At 33.4% G+C, this 19,323-nt stretch overlaps 1 protein-coding gene across 2 annotated transcripts in view; it reads left to right on the top strand.

Annotated features, from left to right (window-relative positions):
• The first annotated feature begins 11,145 nt into the window (after nucleotides 1-11,145).
• LOC145248335 (four and a half LIM domains protein 2-like) overlaps nucleotides 11,146-19,323 on the top strand; it is a 432,228-nt gene continuing 424,050 nt past the window's right edge. The window contains exon 1 of one of the 2 annotated variants that reach the window (XM_080110246.1): nucleotides 11,146-11,281. Coding sequence is in view for 1 of the 2 variants with exons in the window: in XM_080110247.1 (XP_079966373.1) it covers nucleotides 11,186-11,281 (96 nt within the window). In the remaining variant the exon portion in view is untranslated. The remainder of the gene's footprint in view (nucleotides 11,282-19,323) is intronic. The other variant, XM_080110247.1, reaches the window with a different exon arrangement.

The raw sequence follows: 19,323 nt of genomic DNA, 5'->3' as shown, positions 1-19,323 counted from the left end.
CATCCTGAGTAACACCGATCAAGAATATACCAACTTTGTGGGGGCTGGTTTTGTAGTTTTTTTGTTTTTTTTACTTTTAGCTGGACATATGCACAAAAGTGACAGTGTTCTATGACAAAAATATACAGACTAGCAGATACATAAAAGACAAGGCCATCAAGCCAGATATTGTAATATGGAACAAGTTTAAAAGAACTGCGCTCATTATTGATGTCACAGTCCCAAATGACTGTGGCATTAATAGAGCTGAACTAGAAAAGATAACAAAATATCAGGACCTAAAAAATGATTTAAAAACGAATTGGTCCCTTAAAGATATCAACATTATACCAGTTGTGATAGGGTCGATTGGCCTAATGAAAAAAAAAACTTACAAAATACTTGGAAACAAACCCTGGAAGACCAAGCTGGCACAGAATACAAATAGCAGTCATAAAAGGAACGTCTATTCCTAAAGGAGCCCTTGCATATAAATTCAAATCATAATGAAATCAAGAGTTAGCTCCCTTGATCTCTTAAAACTGACCAGCATAGAAGCAAATCGTGGGAACATGTTTACCAGAAAGAACAGTTGGAAATAAGTTATACACCATCCAGTATTACTATGCAATTTCTACAGCTATGTACCTAAGAATTGATGTGTTTGGACCATACATCCTGATATAGTAATTTGGAATAAGAGGGAGAAAGTAGTAACCCTAGTTGAAGAAAGTATCCCTAACGATGCTGGCCTTAACACAGCAGAGAGGGAGTAGATAAAGAAACACCAAGGCCTTATGTAAATTATGAAAAGAAACTGGAATCTTAGGAAGATTTTCATCATTCCAGTAATTATAAGAGCAAACAGATTAATAAAAAAGAATTCCGAAAATTACCTGTCGAATATACCCGGTAAACTAGTGCAAAAGAAATACAAACAATTGCACTCAAAGGATTGGTTAGAATCTTAAAAAGGTCTCTCGGTTGGAGTGACTGAAATAGCAGATGGATGTGTGGCAAAAAACAAAAAGATTAGAAAATTAAAACACGAGAAAACAAGGAAAAGGGTTGAATATCGAATGTAGTAGCAAGTCCTGAGAACATGTTTACCAGAAGGAAAAGTTGGAAATAAGTCATGCACCATACACTATGACCATGCAATTCCTATAGCTATGTATCTTGAGAACGGAACGATTAAACGTGTCATAGTGATATGGGATAACAAGACGAAAGAAACAACCTTAATAGAAGTCAGTGTTCTCAATGATGGTGGGTTCAACAGAGCTGAAAGGGAAAAGATAACAAAGTACCAAGGTCTTATGTATGACACGAAAAGAAACTGGAATCTTAGGAAGATTTCCACTATTCCGGTAATTATAGTGTCGTGTGTAAAGAAAAAAATCATTTATATGGACCCAAACGTAAAAAGACTAAAAATACGGGAAGCACTGTATATATAAGAGCTAAACATCCAAAAATTAACGATGTAAATTTTTAAAACAGTAATTACACTTTAAAATGGGTATGTAACTATTCTATATATATATATATATATATATATATATATATATATATATATATATATATATATATATATATTGCGTATATTTACGCAGCATTTTTTCATTTAAACAGACATTGTTAAAGTTGACAACAAAGAAAGCTTCTGTTTTGTGATACCTTTTTTATTTTTTCAATTTTTTGTGTTATTTTTTTTTTTTGTATATATACGTCGAACATATGGAAGTATGGTCCAAGCATTTTTTCTTCTCAAAGTGTTATAAGTTAAAAAAAAAAAAAAAAAAAAAAAAAAAACGCGGACACTTTGAGAAGAAAAATGCTTGGATATACATCCATACTTTCGACGTATATAAAAAAAAGATAACACAAAAAAAATTGAAAACAACAATGCATTACAATACAGAAGCTTTCTGTTGTCTTTAACAATGTCTGTTTAAATATATATATACTAGCATGGGTGCCCGGCGTTGCCCGGGTATTTGGAGGTGTATGTTGAGCAAAAAAAAAAAGAAAAAAAAAGTGGTCAATTTTTTTAACTTTGACCCCTTTTATGACCTCTTAAAATTTATTGTTTTGGACTCAAATCAAGTTATTAAGTTAGATCCATGTCCAAGGAACCTATATCTAAAATTTCAAGTGTTTAGACCGAAAATTGTCGGAGGAGTTTGGTAGAGTTCTCAAAGGTCAAATCGTTGAACTTTGACCCCTTAATCGCCAAATTTCTGGTCGAAAACCGATCACATCGATTTTCCCAAATCTCAGTACCCTGTATATCAATTTTCGAGTCTGTAGATTTAAAACTGACAGAGTTATTGCGTAGGGAAATGTACACACACAGACACACAGATACACAGACAGAAAGACACTTTCACTTTCATATATATGTATATAATTTTTTTTTTTTTTTACTATCTAAGATTTCTGACACAGGTCATCATCAGAGATTACTCACTGATAGTAACCTGTGATATTCCTGGCGTCTGAGTGACAGCAAGTCTCTCTAGATTTCCAGTAATTCCCCGCCTCTTTTGATAAGCCTTGCAAATAACTTTGTGTTATTGGAACAGTCATTTACTACATGCTAGTTCTAGTGGAGGTCTCCCTCTTTGATCTGTCCTTTCTCCTTAACCTTTCATATTTGTATGGTATCAGCTGAGACTGATACATTATTATTATTATCATTATTATTATTATTATTATTATTATTATTATTATTATTATTATTATTCATTCGGAGTAGTCACACAGCCCATCATCAAAGATTTCTCCTTGAGAACAACTTGTGGTATTCTCTGGAGTGTGAGTGACAACAAGTCTCCCCAGATTTTTAGTACCCTCCACCTTTTTCGATAATCCTTGCAAAAGAATTTGCATTATTGCAACAGATGCTTACCATTGGTTTCTCATCAGAAGCGACCATTGGTCTTCACTGGGATTTGAGTGGCAATAAGCTTCACCATTTCTTTTTTTGCATAGTGCAGAACTCAAATTTACATATGTTAAGGCCTAAAACTGCACCGTTTGTTCATTTTCACCAGGATTTGACGTCTCCCGGGCACTTTTGGGACTAAATGGGGTGGGGTGGAGGTGGGGGTCAAATGCTGTGCACTCACGGGGGACGTTCACTTGTTTTTGTTTTCTATCAAAACCCGAAAAACACATTGCAACTGCAGTAATAGTTTTACCTCGCTAAGTTTAGACGATTAAATGTGATTTTGTGAGGGTTTTGTTGAGGGTTGAGGGTGCTTTCCACTCACACTTAGGGTTGTAGGGGAAAAGAAGTTTAAGTGAAATTAAATCTCTTTGCCCCAAACAAAAAAATAATAAAAAATAATAAAAAAAAAAGGAATAAAACAAAACGACACCTCCTTCTAGTTTAAAATGCACAGCATATATTTTTTAACAAAAACAACAAGATGAATAAGCAAAGGTCCGATCGGTGAAAGTTCTTGCGAAGTCATTATGATTAGAATGGTAGATGAAAGTCCTTCGTGGAATTAATAAGATTAGAAGGTAAAAGTCTTGTGTGAAAATAATGTCCTTATTTTAAGGTTGGTATTTTAACTGGCGAAGTTCGCCTTATTTCAAAGTCCCACAAGGAAAGTAATTTGTGAGGAAAATAATTTGTTGTTATTAATTAGAAAATCTGCGGAATGGATGTGTGTGTGCATAAGTGTGATTTTTTAGTGCCCGCGTGGCGTGTGTAGTTATGGTTTTGACAGCTTTGACAGTGATGATGTTATGAAAACGAGGGGCATGTTCTCGTGTGATGTCGAAGCGAGAAGAAGGGAAAAAGAAGGGAAGAAAGAATGTTTGATGCGTTTTTATACTTTTTGGACCGGCTCCAAAACAAGATTGCTACTGCTGATATTTTGGTTTTTGGAAAAGCGTTAAAAAGACAATCTTGTAAATTTTCTCATTGGTCACTTGTGTCACGTGATACTATCGTCAACTACGTCCGCCAGAAATATGTTCATTTTACTTTTGTTGTGAGAAAAAGTGTGTGGGTGTATTTGAAATTATGCCGTTGCTAGAAGAACTTGTTTTTGTGCAAAATGCGCGGGAAATTGAAATGAATAAAAGTTTGTTTGCGCGCGAGCGTGTGTGTGTGTGTGAGTGACTGCACAGGGTTAGTGGTAAGTAATTATGTTAAAAGTAAACATTTTTTTTGTTACTATCTTTTTAGCATCAATTTAACCGAGGTCCCATGTGATCAGCCATTTTGGTTTTAGTGTAACAATAAGCCATACGAACATTACAACCACATTGTGAAGTAAATGTTATAGTTTCATCACATTAAAAGTATATAGGTCGGTAGATAATTCTGCTGCGTTTATTATTATTATTATTATTATTATTAGTAGTAGTAGTAGTAGTATTATTATTATTATTTATGGGGGCAATTGTGCATTTTAACATTTTATTTTTGTTTTCATTCTAGGAGTTCATTCACAAGGGAAATGTTTTCTAAATTTATACGGAGTGTTAAAATGCACAAGTACCACTTCTTTTTATGATTTCTTAACTGTTATAACTATACTGCCATTTTAGCAAAATAAGAATTATTATAAAATGACGTTTTAGTCATTTTTCTCTTCATCGTCAGATAATTGCGATAAGAATTAAACGATGGGGAAAACAGATTAAGTAGCTGAATTAATTATAATTTGAATTATACCATAATTGAATTTTGAATTTAATTCAGATAATGTTTAATTATTTATGGTTTATCTAATAAACCATGAATAATTAAAAACCTAAACTTTATTAGATTCTAATTTAGAATTTCTAAGCGAGTTTGTATTAATTATCTAATTATCGTTGCTCATGAAAAAAAAAAAGGAAAGAAAGAAAACTGTAAAATTCTGTAAAACATAAATAAAATAATTAAATGGATTAAATATGTGCAACGCGATTGGAGTATCGCCTTAGTCTTTTTCTAGTTAGCCAAGAATAAAATGGTTTTCGGCAGGTTTCAACATTACTCCAAAACAAATATTATTATTTGGTGTAAGTCCAGAGTTAACCAAAAAGTAAAAAAAAAAACAAAAATACAGGAAAATATGTATCCGTAATGGAATGAAAATGTGATATTCCAAAATTCACGTAAATTGATCCATTATATTTGTATAGAAAGAAAATCACTTGAAAAAGATTTTAAGTGATTAATGTGAAATCGTTTACATTACAAGGCTGATCTCGCAACTTTAAATTATTGTGAAGTTATCTGCCTTTGTTTGTTTTTGTTTTTTTCAAGATGGCCATGTGAGACAGTTCCGTTTAGTTTACTCCTAAAATTTGATTTTCTAATGAAACTATTTGATCAATTTATGTAATTTTTGGAATACAACATTTTTGTTCTCCGTGACAGATACGTACGCCATAAAGATTTTTCTCTATTTTTGTTTTTTAACATAGGACGGATTCTGGACAATATTTATTTATTCATTTCATTTAATTAGCGATATTGAATTTTTAGTTCTTGTTCAGCCCACCCCCTCTATGAAAAAAAAAGAAAGAAAGAAACAGCTGTATGATATAAGTGACGGAGGAAAGAATCATGTAACAGAACGCGTGTGAGAGAATCAGCAGCAGCCGAGAGATGGATGGCTAGTGAAGTTATTAGCAGCAGCAGCCATTAAAACACGTATGTGAATTTTCAAGTGTGTGCGAGCTTACGTCACAAGAAAAAGAGAGAAAATACATACGTAGTCGAGGAGAGAAGCAAGTTGCGTGCCGCAAAAGATGGACGTGTAAATAAGAGGGCAAGAAAGTGTTGGCTAGCGCCAATGTGAGGTGACAGGACAGAAACTTTTAAAAAGCACACGCATGTGCAAAAGATTTTAGAAAGAAAATCAAATGCTTTGAACGATGAATAAATGCATTTCATTTGCACTAAAAAAATTGCTGAGTCAGATTTTTATTTCTTTCCTTTGTTTGTTCCTATCATGTTACATTTATATTTATTTTGGATGCTGCGACCATGCCTTTTACTAAAAACAAAAAAAAAGAGTCAAGATGAAGAAATAAGAGAGAAAAATAAACCACAAAAAATGCAGTTGCAAAAAAAGGACCTAAAAACAAACCAGGCCAAAAATGGAGAACTTGAAAAAAAAAAAAAAAAGAAAAAGAAAAAAAAGAATATTATCCTAATCGGTAAGTCAATTGCTTGCTTCTTTGCTGATTGTCTGTTCACTTTTGAATTTTTCTCGGGTCGTGTCAATCATAATTTTGTTGCTCAAGGATGTTTGTTGCTTTAGTGCTAAGACAAATGTTCTAGTTTACGGGTTGATTATGCATTATGATAAGGGATATTGTTTCATACTCATTTTAATGTAGCAAATAGCTTGTTTTGTTTTAGAGAGAAATTTAGAATAAATCATTTTAACTTGAACATATTTTTATAAGTTTGTGTTTGAACTGATTAAATGGTATCTCCAGTTTTATTTTATGCATTATTAAAGTTTTAACATTTGAAAAACTTGATTGGAGGTTTTGCAAGACTGGAATAACTGTTTAAACAATTATAATGCATGAAAAAGTTTTGTTTTTTTTACACGGAGGTCACCAGTTATCAAAGCCCAGAAGCCACTCGGGTACAGTAATCAATGGGATAGTGTTGCAATATTCATTAGTATTGGAGATTTAATAAAGTGTCATTACTTAACAGAAATTTGTTTATGTTGGACTTGAAGATATCCATGTTGAAGACAGGAGGGAAACAGGCAAGCGATAGAGAGTTCCACAGGCGTGCAGTTCTAAGAAAGAAGCTTTGTTCATGGAATCTACGTTAAAGTACTAAAGTAAGTACTAAAAAAATAAATCTGGCATTATTTCAATAAAGAGTAGCAATTTGAGAAAATGTTCAATGTGCAACAATAACACGTGTCCATCTGTACGCTCTTTTCTGCAATAATTTAAAAAAAAAAGGAATTACAAAATAGCTTGTATGCCCAAAGAACTAGAAATTTATTGAAAATAAAGAAGAAAGAAAAAGAAAAGATTGACAATGCATGTTTATATGCCATTTGAAAAAGAAAAATATTGGTATATCTAGAATTTTTATTCTAAGTTTGATCAAAATCCATTCCATGAAATTGATTCTAGAAAATGTCTAAGCTTAAGGGATTTTAAGAATTAAATAAATTTCATGAAATCATGCTTAATAGGCGTCAAACCACTATCTAGCAAATTCAATTTAAAAAAAAAAAAGAATTTTCAAGCAGAAAAGTGTGCTTATATTATGCCACAAAAAAACACCCAAAGAAACTGACAATTAGGGAATACTAGCGGGGAGTACTCCAAATTCAAGGGAGGTAATTAAAATCTGTTTATAAGAGTTACTCTCCTTTTCTATAAAAAGCACTGGACAATAGTAATTACTATCTTTAAATTGTTTTCTCTTTCAAACGGTTGTAATATAGGAAATAGGACAGAAAGACACTGTTATTTTTTTTTATATAAAAGTGATTTTAAATGCGTATGAATTATGTGTTAAAAAACGATTTAGTTTTGGCGTCAAAATACGCCTTAATTTTTCAATATTAAGTTTTCATTGGGACAAATCTACTTCCCTTGAGCATATAATTTTAGATGTGAAAAAAGGCAATAGTTGGTGGGTGTGTTTTCTTTATGTAAAGTTCTTATTGGCAGACGATAAGTACTTTTTTTTTTAAATAATTCTTTTATTTGTTGGAAATTTTCCATGGCTAGGGACAAAAATTCAATAAAACAGTTCATTCATTTTATGGAAATCTTGCATAACTGAGGACAGATTCAAGAAAACAGTTCTTAATTGAAAGGGTTATTTGGAATCTTCAGCGTTTCTGCTTTTTTCTTCTTGTTTTTTCTATTTTTCTCAAGTAATAAAATATTTCTTGAAACTCTGAAAATGAAAATATTTAAAATATTAATATCCTAACTATATATATATATATATATATATATATATATATATATATATATATATATATATATATATATATATATGGCGTGTGTATTGATTAATCAGCAAGTAAGCACAGAAATTAGGAACCCATGATTTCTGGAAAATCTACAACAGTGTAGTAAATAATGGGCAATCAACAATTAGCCACTATCCAAGAATCACGAGGTTGTTTGCTCAGCAACCGAGAAGGCTAACATGCTTGGCAGTCGATTTACCTGCAACTCCACACTAGACCCTGCTAACCACCCCCTCCCTGACTTTCCTTTGTGGACAGACACTACACTAGATGATCTCCAGTTCTCTCCAAACTTTACAACAAATGCCTTAATGAATCTTGCTTTCTTGACTGCTGGAAAACTGCTTCTGTGGTACCAGTTTTCAAGAATTCTGTCGTTCTTTCAGGCGTTAATAGCTTTCTAGCATGGTAGCGAGAACCCACCTTCCTCGCAGCGGTCCTGGCAATGTTCTCAGTGTAATTGTTCCAACTCATGTTTTCTACGTTTATTGAGACATAACAAACACAAATTCATCTAAAAATTCATTAACTAATCAGTTTTAATCAAAGTTTTGATATGAACTAAAAGTAAAGAGTACATTAAATTTTAGTTAAAATATTTTCTTGTGTTTTATCTTATAAATAAATGGGTACTTCACGGGGAACGTAAACCCGACGTAAACGGTGTTTTTATTCAATGATTGCTCCCTGAAAGCGTTTTCTTTCAATTTCTTCGTATATATCTCAGACTTTTTATTTTTAATCGTGCATGTATTTATTTTTTTGAATTTTTTTCGTTTTTTGGAGGGTAAATTTGATTCATACTTTTATTTCGTGCTTGTTTTTATTTTTATTTTATTTCATTTTAATTTTTTTATTATTTTCTCCACTAAAGATTTTTATTTTTTTGTTAAATTATTTTTTCATACATATTCAAATAATGTTTCCCCCCCTTTTTGGCCTCAAATAGTACCCGCAAAAATTTTTTTGTGATTAAATAAACCAAAGAAAACAATTTGCGCATGTACTTGCAGAGAGCAATCATTAAACAAAAATACCATTTATGCAGGGTCCACGTTCCCCATGAAGTACGAGTAAATGTTGTACGCGCCCTGCTGAAATAACATTATTTAGAAAGACATTCTTAACATGGGGAGGGGCTTTCTAACTATTCCACATTTTCACCTAACAATTTAATGAAAAAAAAAAAAGATATCATAAAAATTTAATTTAACTTAGAAATACTATCTACAATAATAGTACGGTGTGTACACTGCACAAGCACCATTATTATTATTATTATTATTATTATTATTATTATAACAATGATAATAAAAAAACTGGTGTAGATGACATCGACTGGCACCACATCAACTAGTTGTGAAGGGTCAGGGAGGATGGAAAGACCGAGGTGAGAGAGTACTAACCAGATCTCCACTGGAAGTGTGCAGTTCAAATCTGGTACCATAGGGGTGGGGGACATTTTGTCACCCAAACCCCAGAAAACACCAACCAATGGCAAACGGCTGTTGTGATAACGTGCAATCATCTGCACGAGTGGTCAAGAGGTGGAGAACATTGGAAATCTGAGGAGACTTGTTGTCACGCGGTCTCCAGCGAATACTACAGGTTACTGCCAGTGAGAGATCACTGATGATGGCCTATGAGACAACTCCTAGTGAGTGAAATAATAATAATAATAATAATAATAATAATAATAATAATAATAATGATAATAATAATAATAATAATAATAACGCCCCCTCCCAAATTTACCACCATTCCGATTTAATACCGTACATGTTTACTATATTTTCTTAGTTTTTAACCAATGTTCACATTAAAGTGTGATTGTCTTTTAGTAGTTATGTGAATTTCATTTCCGTATTCATGTATTCTGCACTGATATGAAAATGAAGACTATAGCAGAGTATAGGATTCCTAACCATGTAACTGATGAAAATATGCTAAACATTTTGATAGAAAACATGGGGAAAAATGAACATAGAAGAACAGAAAACCAAAACTTTAAATATAATTTCTGTATTAAATTAATAATTATTTAAATAGTTCAACATGTAATCTTGTGGGGAAAATCCAACTCCCCAATAAGGGGCATTCTGGATAGGAACAAAATTTAGATTGTCTCAGTCATGAAGGATTTCTCCTCCACCGGCCGAGGATAGAAAAGCTGAATTGTAGCATCAGAACAGATACTACTACACTGTGATCTTGTCCCGAAGGCCAAGAATTGTTTGTGTTTTATGTTTCTTTAATTGTTTGTTCCCTAAAGTCATAATTCAGTTTTATCAGTATTAGATTGTATATTGCTTTAAAATTACGTAATTTTACATAGATAATATTTATATTTTATATTGAATAAAGTTCAGTTTCATTATTAATCGAATTGGGTTCCTTTCTTTTCTTTTTGAACATGTTTTAATGCTCTTTTTTAAAATGCGGCCATATAGTATCGACAGTAACAGTTCGCCAAATCTTACCTACATTGCCTACAGGCATTTTTCAGTTAACAGGCCTTCTATATCTCGGTGGCCGTGACGAAGCTCGCCCCGTCTGCCTTGAGGATTGAACCGTCAGAAGATTGTCACTTAAAACTGAATTTACCAAGTACTTTATCCGTTATGCCACGAGTCCATCCGTTAAATAAATGTTAATGCTTATTTAATTCAACACACCTTTAAATATTTGTGTAGAAAATTAAAATATATTTTTTTTAAAACAAAACTTCAAGATTTAGTTTGTTCTCTCTTCTCTCTAATATATATATTCTTTCTGTTTTCTTCCTTCTCTAGTCTGTACCCCCCTCTATCTATCTATCTATCTATCTATCTATCTATCTATCTCCACCCGTGTGTGTCCCCCCCCTCTCTCTTCAAATTGTACCCCATTGTTTCTCTATATAGTTTACCTCCCCCGTCTTACTCCAATCTATCTTTTTTTCTCTTTCGCCGGCGTTTTTCTTCGTCATTTTTTTCTTTCTTTTTCTATCCCCCTCCCTCTCTATCTATCTCTCTAACTTGCGCCCTTCCTTCTTTCTTTTTACCTTGCTCACCTCCACCCTCACCTTATACAGTCTTTTTCTTCCTTTTCTTTTAGTGTTCTCTCTCTCTCTCTCTCTCTCTCTCTACCTTCTTCACGTCTCCCCACCTTATCGCCGTCCTCCTCCTCCTTCTTCTCCTCCTCCCTCGGCACTTTCTCCAAAAAACAGAAATCCCACAATAATGGCGGACAATACGAAACAGGACAGCCAAAATACGGAATCTTCCAGCGGCACGAAAAAACTTACCTACCAAGATGAAAACGTAGACCATTCAAAGGTAAATATTGGTTTAAAACTAAAGCTTCGTCTGTTTATATTGATTTTTCGGCTTCTTTCCGATCGCCTTTCTCTCTGTAGTTCTGTTTCTTCTTTCCTGCTATGATTATTTATAAACTCTCTTTCATCGTTGCCGCCGCCGGTAAACGTGACGAAATTCAAGTAAATAAACAACTCAATAAACACGCAACAATATCGACGTCGTCTGCATGGAAGAATCGATATTTAATTTAATTTTGTCAATTAATTCCTTATCCATTACTTTTTTTTCTTATTTAATTTAATACAACGAAATAATTTGTCTTGGAGAAACATCGAAGAACAGACCTGTTGTCTTTGATGGCATTACGCGTCGCCAACTATTGGCATCAGAACGAAAACAAATACCGAAATAATTAAAATTCTTGTGAAGAAACTAAAATAAAAAATATATTTTTATTTATTTATTTTGGTTTTTGTTAAACTTCTCGTAGTTTTCCCTTTTGTTTAGTTTTCGTTTTTTTTTTTTGTTAATGAAAAAACTATTTTTTAAATTTTGAATTAAAAAAAAACACGTGTGTATGTAAAAATAATAAACACAATTTCAATCAAATCGTTTTAATGTAATTATTTTTTTTTTAAATAATAATAAACACAGTTTATTATTATTTAAAAACAAATTAAATTCGTTTAAATATTTGTTTTAAAACTTAACAAAATAAATAAATAAATAAACACCTGAATATTATAAAACCTAATTTCAGTAGTGACTGGTCCACGAAAGAAAAAAAAAAAAAAAAAAAAACTTTTTAAAAATTATTTAACGCAAACTTGGTTTTGTACTTTTGTCCGGTTCAAAACCGGTACCAGGACCCTAGTTCATTTTTCTTTCATTGCTACCAAGTTTTTATTTATTTACCTCCCGCGGCGGGCAGATGCGACACAAGGTTAAGAAAGTGGAATTTTAAAAGCTAGCGCCCTAAAGGAAGAGCATTTTTGTCTGGAAAAATGTCTGAGCAACCCGTCGCCATTCACTGGCAGGAGCGCCTCAGCCTCAGACGATAACAATAAACTCTTCCTGAGATAGTAAAGTTTGAGAAGGTGGACCTCCTAGAAATGCACAGGATCATACACCTTTGCTAACAGAAAAAAAAGTTACCTCAACAATGGACTAGACTCTGGTGCTGTTTAGTTATACCAGATAAAGTAATTATGGGTATTTTTTTTACTGTTATTTTACCCCAAACAAGGCACCGTGCCGCTTGGGTGTAGGGACTTCTATTTGGGACACAATTTGCTGGGACACTATGTAAGGAGCGGGGCACGGGCAGCAAGATGTCTATTCACGTTACACTTGAACGTCTGCATGTCAGTGCGGTTAAGGAAGTAGGGGATTGGGAGGAAATTCTGAAGTCTAGCAGTTTGAAGGAAGAAACTATTATAGTAAAAGGTTTTCCGGCATCTAGGGATCTTTACTGTGTAAGGGTGGGATTTTGTTGCTTTTCGGGTATATATATAATCTAATCAACTAAGCTCCAACCCCTGTCCCATCGCCGCAATGTTGCATAATGCATCACTGTGCCTGTTTTACAAATATTTTAATGGAATGTGTTCTGATGAACTCGTTTCACATGTACCCTCTCGACGTACATATCCCCGACAAACCCGCTTAGCAATAAGATCTCACCCTTTCACTGTTGATGCTCCTAAATGCCAGAAAGCTTTCTATTCTAATAGTTTCTTCCCTCGAACAACTAAACTTCCTGAAATTCCCTTCCTGTTGCCTGCTTCCCTGGCTATATGCAGAAGTTTAATGTAACATGTTAATCTTTTCTAGACATGGCTCCAAATAGTAACCCTTTACGTCCAAGTGGCGATATGCTTTATAAGGGGTGAACATGATTAAAAAAAAAAATGAATTTATTTGTCAGTTCAATAAGGAAGAAACATCATTGGAAGGAGGAGGATATAAACGCTTTTTATGCCTAAGCATTTCGAAGCCTAATGCTTCTCATCAAAATTTGTTTCCTAATGTACCCTAAACTAGTTGTCACATTTCCCTATATCCGTATCCTATCTCCTTTCTCCTCTTTTGATGAGAAGGGTTAGGCTTCGAAATGCCTAAGTATAAGGACCATTTATAACCCCTATTCCCGTTAATGTTTTTTCTTATTGAACTGACAAATAAATTCATATATACCTTTATTTTATTTCGTCTTGTCTATAATTTTATTTATATACTCCATCCCACATATTAGGTTTCTTATATCTTGATAAGTTTCCATTTCAAGAATTTTTCAATATTCTTTAACCACTTTTGATATGCATGTGTACTTATATATATATGTGTGTGTGTGTGTGGTAGTTGCTTGTCTAGCCGCACTGATGAGCTGTTAAACAGCGAAACAGTACTGTATGTGGATGACTCTATATATGTGTGTGTGTGTGTGTTATTATCTTGAAATACTATTAAAAACTTTTTCGATGAAAAGTAATAATTTTGATTATTCTCATCTATGTTTTTATAATTGCAATGTTTCGACCGATATCATGTCCGACCTTCTCTGGGTCCATCTTTTAGAACTTTGTCAACTCTGGAACCATTACGGAATTTTGAATATTAGATCGTTTTCATTTCCCCAGGCACGATCGTTGTTAATTTTTTTTTCTTAGTCAGGCACTTCTGCAGTTTACAAACCGCGCCGAATTAGTAACATTATTATTTAGGACCCGTTATAACATAGGGAGAGGAAGACTTTGTTAACTATTCTGTACTTTCACCTAACGATTTAATAAACAAAAGATGCCGTAAAAATTGAATTTAACTTGAAAATCCTACCTAAAACATAACACGGCATGTGAACTGCAGAAGTACCCTTAGTTATTATCGACTCTAGCAAGGATTGAACCTTCACTCTTGAGAAGACGGCCACTTAGAACTAATTGGTAACTAACGCTATTTATGATTAGGTCAAATGTCAGATGCCCACGAAATGAGAACGGTCTACTTTCTATGAATTAAATCATAGAAAGTGGCCGTTGGGTTTACTTTCAATAACTTTCACTTACCTTATTTTGTTCTTTTGTCCTCACATTCCATGAGTGATATTTCTGACAAAGAGGGGAGAATTGCTGTTTTCTGTGTCAGAATCTATTCATATAACATTTATTGTTTTGTTAGCTAGTTTGTATTTTTTTTTTACTATGAAGTATATATATATATATATATATATATATATATATATATATATATATTAGCCCTTTACATAAAGTGACTTCATGCTTTGTCTGGAGCAATTTCCACAAAGAATAAATAAGTAAATAAAAGAAAAAGTTCGACCCAAAGTTGTATCAGGAGAAAATATCAAGTTACATAAGCCGAAGCGTTGTAGACGAGGAAATTAATCCGAATAATGCAAATATTTCGAATCATAGAAGAAACGGCGGATTTTCAAAAATAAGTGATGGCTTTTCGAAATGAAGTTGGAATTCTTCAATTGTTGACAAAAAAAAAAAAAAAAAAAAAATTTCTACACGTGTTTTTGTTTTGTTTACTTCGTTTGCAAAACCAGAAAATCAATATTTGTTTTTGTTTCTGCCTTCGGAATTAATCAACAAATTCGATGGATGGACTTTTTTTTTTTTTTTTTTTTTTTTAATTATTATCGATTATCGATTAGGTACAACTTTTTGGATATATATTTTTTAAACCACTTATTAAATTTGGTGCCATTTCGTGTTATCTTAACGTTCAAAATTGATATTTTCCGATGACTTGTCTACAACATTCTACATTTTTTTTAGTTAATAAAGTACTTATGAAGATTCCCGAGTTTTAACGTACGCAGCTTACCTGAATAATCAGCGAACCGAACAGAACAAACTTTTTTTTTGTATTATTTGTAAACTCAAACTGCAATTGACTAAAAGTAAAGAAATAAATACGTATTAGCATTCTACAACTTTGACTTGATTCTGTTGTTGGCATTCGTGACAACATCCCGGAGTGAAAATTATTTGGATTTGGTACATCCAGGTTAAAAAAATTTTTTTTAATTTTTTTATTTTTTTATTTTCTTCCTTTTGAAGATTGTAACGCTGGGTATGGGGAAGCCAAACCAGCTACCAGCATTGCCCTGCTTTGTATTGAAACCAACCGAGAGCTCTTTTTTAGTATCCTCGTTGTTCCCTTAAGTGCAATTCGGTCTAGTCATTGTGTGCTTAGCAATGGTCACCTCCATTTCATAAAAACAGTCGAGAGTAAAAAATAATTATATATATATATATATATATATATATATATATATATATATATATATATATATATATATATATATAACTTATAAAAAAAAAGCTGAAACCCTCTTCTAAAAGTTGGACAAGTTATTTTTGTTCACTTTTTATATTTAGAAAATAAAAATCAATACATAACATTCTGAAGAATGAAAAAAAAAAAAAAAAAAAGTCGGTAAAAAATCTTTTTAGACGGGAGATAGGGAGATGGGTCACATACCTAACCTTACCTAACAAATTAAAAAACTGTGCCAATTAAAATTTAAATTAAAACGGTGCCAATTAAAAGAAATAAAAGTTATAATACAGAAAATCTTTATGATATTCATAGCCGTCGCGGAAGGAAATGTTATATTCCAAAAATCATGTAAATTGGTGAAGTAGTTTTTTTTAAAAATATATTATTCTATTTTTATTTTTTGGAATTCTTTGAGATGAGGCTTCATAATTTGTTTATTTTTTTGCAGACTGCTATCCTCATCTCTTTAGTTGTTGTTTCACATATCGGCAAACTCATCCTGTGGCCTTCTTCAAGTGGTTAACCGAGATGGGATAGGAATGCTGAGTCTTGTAACTGTATCCCCTTGGCCTTTTGGCCAAGCTTGTGCCTAAATTTGTTTTGTCTTTTGGAGATTTTACTTTTTAAAATTTTTTAAATTTTATATTGGAATTTTTTTAATTGTCATTTTTTCTTTAAACGAAATAAATTAAATATAAAGATCAAAGTGTAGTATCTGTTCTTCAGATGCGGCACTTCCATTTCTCGTTCTCTTTCAGTGGAGGAGAAATCCTTCACGACTGAGACAATTTTTATTTTTGTACCTTTTCTCCACGTTAAAAAACGACCCTGGTGTCTAACTCTGTCCCGTGGGGAGGCATTGTAAATAGGTACTGTTTTCCATAATTGTTGCCTCACCACGTTTTGGCCAACTAATCCTCTGACCTGCTTTCATTAGGATTGAAACCGCTATATTCAGACAATGCTCACCTGCAACCGTAGAGAATCAACGCCACTATCCACTGCGCCAGTGCGCCACAGATCGAAACGAGGTGAAACAATAACTATGAAAAAGAGTCCGGAAAATAAATAAAATAATGATTACACAAATTATTATTTATTTATTTATTTTAAATGAAGAAAATCAAAATTACGAACAATACTGTTGTTACATCTGGGGTGGAGTTCCTAAGAGAACTCTTTCTTGTCTTGACAAGGTGCAAAACCGTCTTCAAAATTTGGTGGGCGACGACCTTTTCGTCTCCCTACTCCCTCTTTTTCACAGAAGAGACGTTGCAAGTCTGTCTCTGCTCTATCGTTACTTTTATCGTAGGTCATCGACTGAGCTCTAATCTATGGTCCCTTCCCATAAAACATTCGCAACAAATACTCGCCTGGCTGAAACAACCACCAACAACTTCCCTTAGTCCCTATCTGCACCCAAAACTAAACGAAAATTCCATGAGCAGAGTTTATGTTCACCTGTGGAACGCAATATCGAGTGTCTGCTTACCATCTGACTATAACATGGTCGTCTTCAAATCTGATATGAATAAATTCCTATCAAGTCGTCCATTTAGATAATCTCGCACTAAGTTCCGCCATGGCTGATCTTGTTGTCTAACGCTTTATTCTTGTGGCATCTGAGCCTTGATAAATGGTGACCCTCCAAGTTAAAAAAAAAAAAAAAGCAGGAGGTAGGGAAGGAATTCCAAAGGTTAGCATTCTGAATAAAAGAAGCTATTAGCATAGAAAGCCTTCCGGCATCCGGGGACTTTCCAGTGAAGGAGTGAGATTTTGCGGTTTGAATTAGTCAAAATTACACATGCTGAGGGGGCGCACATGCTATGAGTTCGTCAAAGCACATTCCTTACTTGTAAAACAGACACAGAAGAGTGATGTGACAGGGACTAGAGCTTGATAGATAGTGCGGTACCTATTAGATTAGTAGACTAGTAGCTGATGCACCAGCCCAGATGTAGCAACAATACTCCATGCATAAGCGAATGTAAAAATATAGGATACTGGCAGATGTAAGAAGTTTCTTAGCTTAGTATTAGGAGCTCACCTTCTTTGCAGCAATCTTGGCAATATCTGCTATGTATTTTTTCTAATTCAGATTGCCTGTGAATATTAGGCCAAGGATTTTGAATGATGGACTTTCAAGGAGGATGCTATTAGTCATGGCAATCGGTGCTTGAAAAGATTTTTCATAATTAATAAAGGAAAGCAGTTTTGTCTTAGTAGCATTAAATGTTACCAGACATTTTTGTCCCAATTCAACTAGAGATGTGAGGTCATTTTTTTAAGAATTCAACAATACCTTGGATATTTTTTTTTTTTTTTTTAGAATAGAATCGCCGTGTTATCAGCAAATATACCCATCTCAGATGCAATTGCATTGTGGAAGTGATTTCTAAAAATTAGGAACAATAAACGTTCAAAGATTGACTCCTGGGGCACACCTGCATTAATGCTATGTTGAGATGTACAACATCTGGGCTGGTGCATCTACCACTAGACTCTTTCTCTCTCTCTCTCTCTCTCAGATAGGGTCCTGTTTTACAAACATTTTAATGGAATGTGCTCTGATAAACTCGTTGCACTTGTGGCCTCCTCGACAAGCCTGTTCAGCAACAAAATTGCACCCCTTCTCTTCCAGAAAGGTTTTTACTATAATAGTTTTTCCCCTCGAACAGCTAAACTTTGGAATTCCTTTCCTGCTACCTGCTTCCCTGACTGTACTGATATGCGGAAGTTTAAATGTAATGTAAACCAACATCTTGTTAATCTTTCCTATACATGGTCTCAAATAATAGTCGCTTACGTTCAGGTGGCGATGTGCTTTGTTAGGGGTGAACGTGAGTAACAAAAAAGCATTGAGGATGACTTGGATTCTTCTTTTGGCTAAGAAGAATCTGATTATATTAAATATTTATCAAATAATAACGTACAAATTCATTTCCTTTATACTAAACCTTGTTGAAAGATTTGGGATATATTAAACGTTACTGCCTTAGCTTCACCCGCATTGTCTAGTGTATAGTATATATGGTCAGAGATGACCGTTAGGATATTCGCAGTAGAACAGGCTTTCCTAACCCTAACACCGATGGTCATAAAGAACGTTAGCATTAACAAGGTGGCAGATTATCGCTAGATTGATTAATGGTTCAAAGATTTTAGTGAAAAGCAGGGGAATACCAATTGGGGGGGAGGGGGCGATAATTTTGTGGGTCTTTTTTTTTTTTTTTTTTTTACCACAATTTTTGAACATTGGTATCAGAGACAATTTTCCAGCTATCAAGAAAGTATGATTTGACAAAGCATTTAGTGTAGAATATGGAAAGAACAGGGGTCAACTCAGCAGAGCATTTCTTAATTACTGTAACTGGGATAAGGTCAGGCCCACATGCTTTGGAGGTGTCAAGGTTTTTTTGTTTACGATATCCAGAACTTTGGAAGAGTTGATAATCAGATTATAGAGTGTTTCTAAAGTCAACATTTGAGAGGGAGTGGTTTGTGAAATTCAAGGTGGAGTTTAAAGTAGATCCCTGGGCAAGCAGTTCAGTTTTATCAGTTGCTGTGCAGGTGACATGATGATTGGATAGCAGGGAAATTATTGATTGCCTATTATTTTCTGACCGTGACAATATTCTATTTATTTGATTTTGCAACAATAGATGCAATATTTATGATCTGCACAATCGATTTAGTTTTTTTTTTTTTAATATTTATTTTTGTACTTACACAGAATACGAACCGTGTTGAAA

Source organism: Euprymna scolopes, chromosome 26 (genome assembly GCF_053919585.1).
Source record: "Euprymna scolopes isolate OS-2025 chromosome 26, ASM5391958v1, whole genome shotgun sequence".
Lineage (NCBI taxonomy): Eukaryota > Metazoa > Mollusca > Cephalopoda > Sepiida > Sepiolidae > Euprymna > Euprymna scolopes.
This window is presented reverse-complemented; position numbering and strand designations above follow the sequence as displayed.